General features: G+C 44.1%; 1 protein-coding gene and 1 non-coding gene across 5 annotated transcripts in view; both read left to right on the top strand.

Annotated features, from left to right (window-relative positions):
- The first annotated feature begins 219 nt into the window (after nt 1–219).
- Trnas-cga (transfer RNA serine (anticodon CGA)) lies at nt 220–301 on the top strand. Its single transcript has one exon. It is a non-coding gene; the product is annotated as a tRNA-Ser (tRNA).
- A 228-nt stretch (nt 302–529) lies between these two features.
- LOC120956713 (beta-glucuronidase) overlaps nt 530–9586 on the top strand; it is a 13721-nt gene continuing 4664 nt past the window's right edge. The window contains exon 1 of one of the 4 annotated variants that reach the window (XM_040378411.2): nt 530–753. In XM_040378411.2, the coding sequence (XP_040234345.2) occupies nt 633–753 (121 nt within the window). In that variant the 5' untranslated portion in view covers nt 530–632. Of the gene's footprint in view, nt 754–2356; nt 2961–4668; nt 5185–7172; nt 8046–9586 lie in introns of those variants that run through there. The other 3 variants (XM_040378413.2, XM_040378410.2, XM_040378409.2) reach the window with 3 other exon arrangements.

Below are 9586 nucleotides of genomic sequence, written 5' to 3'. Positions count from 1 at the left end.
GGATGATAAGCTGAAGCCGTACGTGGTGTAACACCGTATTTGGCAACGAATTCACAAACAAAAAAAATCACCATTCCGGCAAACCAGTTTGGCTGCTTCGATATTTGAAGTAACGTAATCTCAAGTCTCTTGATTTCAATCATGTGTTACAACGTGTAACGCTTAACTTCGCTCGGTCCATCGTGTACAGTAGGCAATGCAACCCTCCTCCTCCACCAAGCAGTCGTGGCCGAGTGGTTAAGGCGTCTGACTCGAAATCAGATTCCCTCTGGGAGCGTAGGTTCGAATCCTACCGGCTGCGCACCTCTTTTTGCCATCTTTGCTACTAACCTTCTCTCATTCACACTTTACACCACTTTCGAGCGTTTCGTATAACAGCACACAAACGCTTTTCAAAGTCTGTCATACGCTTCCATCTAACCATCTGTTATACGAATAAGCTTCTGCAAAACTAACACACAAAGCTCTTGCTTTTGTGCTCATCTGATTGTCAAAGCAGATGACAGACACACCCCTTCCATGAGCTCAATCGTAAACAATCGGCCACTGGTGGTGGATGTTTCTCGTTCAGCTAGCTCGCTAGTTATTACTCACACGTTTTATGAGTCGTTAGTGCGTTTTTTTGTTTCTTAATGTTATCAAACAATACCAAACCTGTGACGACCGTATCTTCATCAGTATCGTTAAACAGCAACAGCATCCGATGGCGACTTGTGGATCGATTGCGCGCCAATCTGTTGGCCCTTCTTAGAGGTATGTACGCCCAGCATTAGCATAGACCTGATGACGTCATAGTTGAAAACAGGTGCACCGGTAGACGTGAGAATTACAGGGTTTCCCACGATAGATTGGTTGGTTCCCACGATTTATTGGTGCGTTCCCACGATTTTTTGGTCATTTCCCATAATTTTTTGGTAGCAACCCACGATTTATTGGTCGGTTCCCAAATATTATTGGTCGGTTCCCAAATATTATTGGTCGTTTCCCAAATATTATTGGTCGGTTCCCAAATATAATATAATATAATACCGACCAATAATATTTGGGAAACGACCAATAATATTTGGGAACCGACCAATAATATTTGGGAACCGACCAATAAATCGTGGGTTGCTACCAAAAAATTATGGGAAATGACCAAAAAATCGTGGGAACGCACCAATAAATCGTGGGAACCAACCAATCTATCGTGGGAAACCCTGTAACATGATCCACGTGCTTGATAGAGTTACCGCTCTGGTTGTGCGAGTATCATAACGGGTAGAATCAAAACACTCATCTCTACGCTCGCAAAGTGGCAAAGACTCGATGGCGTGTATTCCTCGTCGTTGCTGATGTGCCGTTGCTGCTTATCTTTTGCCTCTCTTATCTATTGCACTCATCTTCTTATGTTAACGTGTTGAAATGAGACTGGGCCCTTATCAGCCCCTTTATATCGTGCGGTGTACCTTCAATGGATAAGTGTAGCAATCGTTCGCTTTGTGATGGTGTTCTACCATAGAGATCGTTTGCGTTAACGGCAGCATTCTCTGTTGCCTTACGCATCATGCTATCAAGCAGTAGTATAACATTCAGCGTTATTTGTACATGCTCAGCATTGTATTATTTGTGCCATTTTCTCGCTGGATTCGAATCGGAATTGTTGTACTCCAGAAAACCGACATTGATATTGTGTGCGAAACGGCAGTGCCAAACACAATCAATTTTATTCGTAAATATAATTAATTTTAAACTATATTAAAGCAATATTTGTTCATATTCATATTTGTTTGGTCTATTTTTCCTCCAAATACTTTTCTTTTTTTATATTCCATATATGTGTGTTTTAAATACGAAACTCGATGCAAATGGGGAATGTGGTAAAAAATTCCACGAAAAATAAAGCCCAGTCTTCTAACTGTACTCTATAATATCGAGAAAAATATTTCAAAATTCCACAAAATTCCACAAACAAATAACTATAAAACAACATTATTTCTTTTTAAATCATTTACACAATTTTAGGGTAAAAAGGGATAGTCATTCGTGATCTAAAATACTATAAACTGCTATCACAACAATTTTAAATTTAAATTACACAAACTCCTGGAACATATCACGTTAATAGAACCTTTTTTGCGTGTGAGAACAAAACCTACCACCGCTCGATATCTACCCTCGGGGGCTTCTACTGTATCATCAAACACACCACCTTCCTCCCCGCTGGCACGAAAAGCGACGAAACGATAATCGCAATAATGCGTGCGGGCCGCGTGCGGGTGCGATATGCGGATCGCGGATGGGTATGGTGGCAAAGCCTCACGAACTGGCCGAGGCCTTTGCATACAAGTAGCGTCTCCGGTCGGGCCGAGCACGCCAGTTCGAATTGTCGTCTCGAACTGATCAGTGGGCAGCGTCTCGGTGTCCGAACTGCTGGTAGCGTAAAGCGTGGTGTATTATTCCTACACACGCACAGCACAGAGTGGAGTGTGTAGTGGTCTGTCCTGTGAGTGTGGACTTGTCCGCAGGGAGAGGGCGGGTTAGAATTCATCATCGGTAATCGTCGTTCTCGTCGTCGGTGGATGTTAATCCAAGATCGCGCGCATTAGACGTCCAGCAGCAAAGTGCAAACGAGACAAGTACACATACAAACATATCGGCAAGATCGCTGCTGATTAGCTTCAAGCATTTGTGGTTCATTCGCCTTTGGCGGTGGACGCCAAGTTGATACTTATCGCGAGGGCAGCTCTTCCCTTCCGCGTATCATTAACTCTGATGTCCGAGACAAATATTGTAGTGTAAATTTGGTAATTGTGATACGGTGATTGTGAGCATAGTTTCAAATTCAAAACCGTTCCCGGGGTGCAACTGATCTCTCGTTGTGTTGAAGGTTCTGGGTAGAATTTCGAAGATGAGTCCCGCCAGTAGTAGCTCGTCGCGGGCTGTGCGTGGAGGTCGTCGCACCGGTCAACCTAAAACAGGTAAATGAGTTATTACTATACTTCTTTTTATTGGCACATGAATTATTGCCTGTTTGATGCATACCAACTTCGCTTAAAGCAACAGTGATTCCAACGAATTGTGTGTTAATCGTTTTGAATTCCCCATGCTGCTGGTTTACGTCTCTGGGAACGTATCACGAGAACCTGTTCGATCGCTGCTGGTAATTAGTATTAAGCAATTAACAGTGTAAAGTGGAAAAGAATGTAAACAAAAACTTCGTGTAAAAACCCGTGTAAGGTCAAGCGAAGGAGAGCTTTGCATACGAATGTGATCGTCAAAACGAACGATGCAAAATTACCCAAAATAATTTTGTATCTCCTAATTGTTCTTGGAAACGAATGATATTCTATACTTATTATTATGATTATTGTGTGCGTGACGATACTTTATCGTGAGGACGATCATCAAGGATGGTTCTCCATTTAAGCTCACATAACAGCTTATCGTTAGAAAGCGATCCGGATCGATCTCGTCACCAAAGCCATCTCTGATCATCGTTTCAATTAACGTTTCATTGGAAATGAACATCCTTCGCATGCTCACGGCGTTGTCGCCATCGTCATCTTGCTCTCCTTGATGCCCCTTGTGATAAATAACCTTCACAGTACACACGTTTCACCACACATTACTCAGAGCTTCTTGGTTGCTATTCTATGCTATATCCCTCCCGGGCTCTAATGTAACCAATTATGTCAACTTTGATCGCTTGATTGCATCTGTAAAGCTTGGAGCTTCAGTGGTGCCACTCGGGTAATGGATATTGACACCGAATTAATTACTTCCTGGCATTATCGCTTAACAAACATCATTAAGTACAACTCGAGCGACGTCCTCCTCTTCCTCACAGAACGGTACACACAAACGCGCTTCAAAATTCGGCCAACTCCAGTTTATCTCCAAATGGGACCTCCTCTCCAGGTGGTACAGTTTATCAACGACGACGAGGTCAACGATTTCTTCATTGGGACCCGCGTCGTTGGGACCTCTCTACATGTGCGCGATTGTGAAGAATGGAATGTAGGTCAAACCATATGTAGAACGGAGCTGAAGCGCTTGTTGTGTCACAATAACACACCAGGACACCCGATAACGCTCCATCATAATGCATCCGCGACACGTTACGCTACATTTACAAAAGTGTGTAAACATTTAAATTGCATTGCTCACCCCCTTTTTGGGGATTCGTAGCTCCTTCAACAGCTTATCTCGCTTTTGGTTTACAGAAAGAAGCCTTATCCGAGGAGAGGACTTAGGCCTACCTAGAACAGAGATTATAGCATTACATCGCTTTCCCGGGCTGGTGTGTGCGATGACACGGCTCGCTATCGATTGATCATTACCGTCCCTTATCGTTGCCGAGGCCAATCCATCAGGCAGGCAGCTCTGATCGACGGTCGTGGCGGTTGCGGCGGTCGGGACAACAGTCCCGCGAGGGGTTCGATAAGACCTCTAAAATCACACCAGCCACGCAATGGACCAAATGCACCAATCCCTGGGCCCGGTACGGTATGGCGCGCCGTTCATATCTCACGCTCGGGACTATCTTTGGCTCTTGACGAAGATAATAGCCCCAGCGTCGACCAGCGTGTGTGTGTGTGTGCGTGCGTGGTGTGGTTAACCAGGAGGGCAGCACAACACACCACAGCGAGAGACATCCTCCTCTCCATCGGAAATAATCAAAGCGACACCAAACTCAGTCACTCGTTGAAGCGCGGGTTCGCGGGTCGGGTTTGGTTGAATGAGATGTCCACACAGCGCTTTAATTCGATTGTCGTAATCGGAAGTGTTGGAACGTGTGTGGTGTAAGGTGTACTAGTTCAGGAGCAGCTACAGCATTGGGAAGCACGTGATTCAAAGTACACAGCAGCAAGTCAGTGCTCGGAGTGCATCGGGTTGAACCACGCAACAGGTTTGACGAACAGTGTACGAGAGCATGCGAAGACCTATGTTTACCGACCGCCAATGTCGGTAACTTTTGCTGGCCAAGCGAACCCAACTGTGATTGAAGAGTGTTTGTGTTCCGGTCTACCATTGACTGTGGCGGTGAGAAGCACCAGCACGCAATAATGGTGGCGCCATCTAGCGATGGGTCCCGCAAGCTACTGCTGCTCAGGGATGCAGACCGACGCAAGCGGCGGATAGAGAAGTTGCGCCGCATCCAGCACGATCATTGCATGCGGCTGATTGTGATAGCGTTAATAGGTAAGCGAGAAATTTTAATGTAAAAGTACATCATGAAACGTACGCCTTTCCCAACACGGAGGTAGAGTTTGTGTATCTCGCACCATGTGAGGTTTGATAGTCGAAGGCGCCTAAACCAAAATTGATAAGAAACGTACATTGAGTTATCATCGAAGGGGCCAATTAAATGGTGGCCAGCTGGCTTGAGGGCGATATTGTGCCGAGTGAGCATTGAGTTATGATCAAGATGAAATAATTGGTTGGAATTTAGGTACATTCAGGTACGCTCGACATCAGACGCTGGTGCTAATGGCAAGTAACGATGAAATGCAAAAATAAAACATATACACTAACGCAATCTAAGCAATGCCAAAAGGTTTAATATTTTTTAATGGAATTAAGATGCAAAAATTGAATTATGATGCCACATTAGGCCGTCATAGGCCAGCATATGGTTGTTTATATTTTAATCTAAGAACCGCTTAAGACGCGTCTAGCCTTCATATCGGATTATGAAACAACTGTGTGAAAGTTATCCACTAGCAGTCGTGTACATACAATACGACACCAAACGAGCAGGATGGCGAGTCTACGGTGTCGTGTTTATCTTCTGAAGAATCGGAAGCGGGAGGCAAGAACGGTCTGAAGTGCCGTACTCTCAGTAAGAAGTGATGAGTTGGCAGAACTGGTTCTATCCTCAAAACTATTTAGTATATGAATCTTCAATCTACATTGTGATCATTAAAATGTTTAACAAAGCATGTTAAAGTAGATTCGCCAAAGCCACATTTCGAATTTTTAGAATAAACTAATTAATTAGAAAAAAAATAAAAAAATACTAAAAATCTAGTATGTTTTAAATATTCAAACCTTTGAAAGCGGTCTAACGCTGCCAGGAAATTAAATTCCGTAACGTAACGCTTCTCCAGAAGGCATATAAGGACTTATTCGTTTTAGAAGGTGAATAAAGGTTTCAACCGAAACTTTCACGGCTGTAAAGGATCCTCGTCAGATCTTTCGAATTGTGCATTAAGCAAGAACAAATAGCTTACCACCATCCTAATTTGTTTATATTCCGTTTTTGCTTCCTAACAGATATAATTGCCGAATAGAGTGGTGGTTTGATTCCAAACCATTAAAGTGTGTATTTCAATTCTTAATTTTTTATGATAACTTTTTTTAGTATTTGTTTCTAATTCATATTTCATTTCTTATTTCACCATTTAAGAGAACTACTAATTAACAGTTTTCATATTTTTGTATTTAAAAATTGAATAATACAGTCCTTCTTTAATAACGTGAAATAGCTCAGGGCTTAACTTAAGAGAACATAACACGTAAATAGTGCTGTCGAATCTCTCACACATCACTGGGAATCACTACAATATTGCTCTGTTGAAGACACTTGTAAGGTTTCCTTTTGGGCAGTTCCAAATTCAAATTTCAAAATCAAAACGAAATTTTTCATTGAAATATATCAACGGCATTTAATTACTGCTAAATGCACTGCCAATCGCCTTCAATTCACCGACGATTACAATGCGATTAGAAGGCAATTAGAAGGACATTTGCGGGTAAGGAGCGTAACACAAGTAAAGTTGTGCTAAATTTATAAGTCATACGCGATTTTCACCGGTACTGCGAAATTCTCGGTTCGTCTGTTTCCAGCCTAACATCCACAAGCGCCTTAAGAATCCACTGAACAATATTAAATGTCTTATTTGACTGTCCCCCTTGGGGCGTAGAACGCGATAGCATGTGTTGGATTTTGTTCCCTGGGAATCGCAACTGAACAGTTTTTCCACAAATTTTGTTTGAAACAAAACGATCGAATTTTATTTCAAAAAACAAGAGCACAAAAGCATGCCAGCGCAGCCACGGTTTGGTTGTGTCTTGCGCAGCGCGTAAAACCGTTACCCACCGATCGCTTCACGTGTGTGTATTGTTTGTTTCCTCCGTATCAGTTGCGTCCAGCAACGGAGTAGGCATTAGTCGTCATTTTGTAGTCGTGCACGCCGGTCGCGCTGTCGATGTCGGGTGGGTGGTCTTTAGTGATTAGTGGCATGTGATAAATAGTTTCCTATTGAATAGAAAACAGTTAAGTGAAGGACGAGGAGAGGAGGAGACGAAAGATACAGTTTCAAGGAAGAGTGAAAATAATCGTTTGTGCCACAGGAAGCCCCACACACACACACGACGCAATTCTTTACAGTGTCCGTTGTGCTAAAGCGTGCATGGGAGTGACAAGGACGCGAGGATCCTTTTTCAAAGCAACTTCAGAAGAGCCAAAGGGGGTGTGGATGGCGGCAGCGGCGGAAATGTAGAGTTTAAAAAGCAACGGGATTCAAGCGTGCAAGGCTGTCCGGGGAGGAGAGAGAGTGTTACCCGCGACGCCGGCACAAGTTCAACTCAAAACCGTAGTCGGCCGCGGTCATCGTAAGGCTTCAGGGGCGCGCGCGCTGTCGCACCCATAGAGTTTGACCGGTGGATGCAAATTTTTCAACCGAAGAAAACACCGGCGATCAATCTTGCATTCGTTCCGTTTCTGTCCTCTTCGCGCCAGCAGAGCGGCGCCCGTGCACGTGTATCTCGCAATCACACAAGCACGTGCTGCAGGCGCTTTCTTAGTGGTGGTTTCGCGCAAAGTCGCGCCACTCTCCAGAACTCAGCTCGCACAAATGTGCGCCGGTCCCCGCGGAAAGAAGTCAGTAGAGTAATGCGATTACTTTCGTGCAGTCGTGGTGGTGGTGGTGTTTCCGTGAACCGCGATAATGAAGCCGGCAACGCTAACGGTGGTAGTGAAAGTGAGAATGGTGAGCAGCCCGTGGCCGCAGGCACAGCAGACCGGCGAAGAAAACCGAGGCGCAAGTTGATATACACAGGTGAATGCACACGTACGTTCAGAGGTACGCGGGAGAAACAGGTTTTGCCGGGTTGAGACACTGTTATGGGGGTGTAGAATTGCTAAAGAATTTTGCTATTTTTGCTTATAAAATTACAATAGAAAGTTTCAATTAAAAACGAGCCAAAAGAGAGACAAAAAGACATTAATTCGGTTCAGCTAGAACACAATCTAATTGAGCCCAGCAACGTTTGGTTATCAGAAAGAGGCGTTCGAGTATGGCCAACAACACAAAAACGTTGCAGCTGCTATCACCGAATTCCGAGCTACAGCCGGTATAGCCAACGGGACGAGTTACATTGATTTTTACAGCAAGAAGAAGACACAGACACCCATGTGTTTCCTAATCTGCTTTTGCTGTGAAGCCAAAGTAATAAAAACTGCATTTCGTCATACATTATTTGAGAGTAGACTGAAAGGAAGACAACGTTGAAACCTCTCTAAACAAACTCTTTTGTGCTTCCTGTGAAATGTTACCCCACCAATATTGCTCGTAAATGACACGATCGTACAAAAACCACGTGAAGCGTACAATTTCCCACCCATACGGATCGAGAGCTCTCTTTGTTTGGCTTATCGCGTGTCTTGGATTCTCTGGAAGCACATATCCATCTAAGCTGCATCTGAGATATGCTGATCTAAGCAACAAAAACTGATCGCTTTGCGCGTCACTCAACAGCGCAGCGCTCCTTATAGGTGTGTGTTGTGACCTTGTGTGGCGTGCTGTACCGAATTCGTTACGCAGCGGGCATTTGTTAGGTTATGATAGGGTGAGATTTGTTTACAAGAATACATCAGCCCTGCGGGGAGGAACATCCCTTTTTGCAGTGGGGGGGGGGGGGGGGGGGCAGCAGTGGTGTATCAGCTGCCAAACACACGTTCTCACGATGTGTTGATTGTATAGCCGTCGTTTACGTTCCCCAATAATAACACGCGATCCTTCAATTGCGCAAACGAAAGTGATCGGAACAGATATATGCACACGGCCAGTGCGCGCACCCCCATTTTTTAAGAGTTTGCTTCATTCTGTTTTGGTTTTTGGAGATATCGGTGAACGATTTGCCCCTGTTCCATTCCATATTTCCCTAGTCGATTGATTCGTCGTAGACCCTCTCCGGATTTGTGACTATAGTTGTAGCAAGAGAATTGTAAAACATGACCTTGGATACAATGTAACATGCCGATAAATATGTATAAACGCAATAAATGCCTGGACGGATGTGTTTCCTCTGTGGAATGATATCGGCTAACGCTAGTCCGATAGTCAGAAGAGGACTTCCTACGCAAGCATTTGGCCCCACCATATGCCCGCGATCTCAAGTGGGGACAGAGCACGCTTCAGGCTCAAGTGTTTTCCGTTAATATAAAATAAAAGCATTTGCATTTCAAAGGCATCTCCGGACAACACAAAATCACTGTTTATCAAACCATTCGCTCTTTAAGCCCTTGTTTAAATCAAGCAGTTCTGGGTTTGATAAGCATTTGCGTAATTAGAAGCACTTCTGGGAAGGATTTACGCCC

Source organism: Anopheles coluzzii, chromosome 3, assembly GCF_943734685.1.
Source record: "Anopheles coluzzii chromosome 3, AcolN3, whole genome shotgun sequence".
Classification (NCBI taxonomy): domain Eukaryota; kingdom Metazoa; phylum Arthropoda; class Insecta; order Diptera; family Culicidae; genus Anopheles; species Anopheles coluzzii.
Note: the sequence above shows the minus strand (reverse complement) of the source record. Positions and strands in the feature narration are given on the sequence as shown.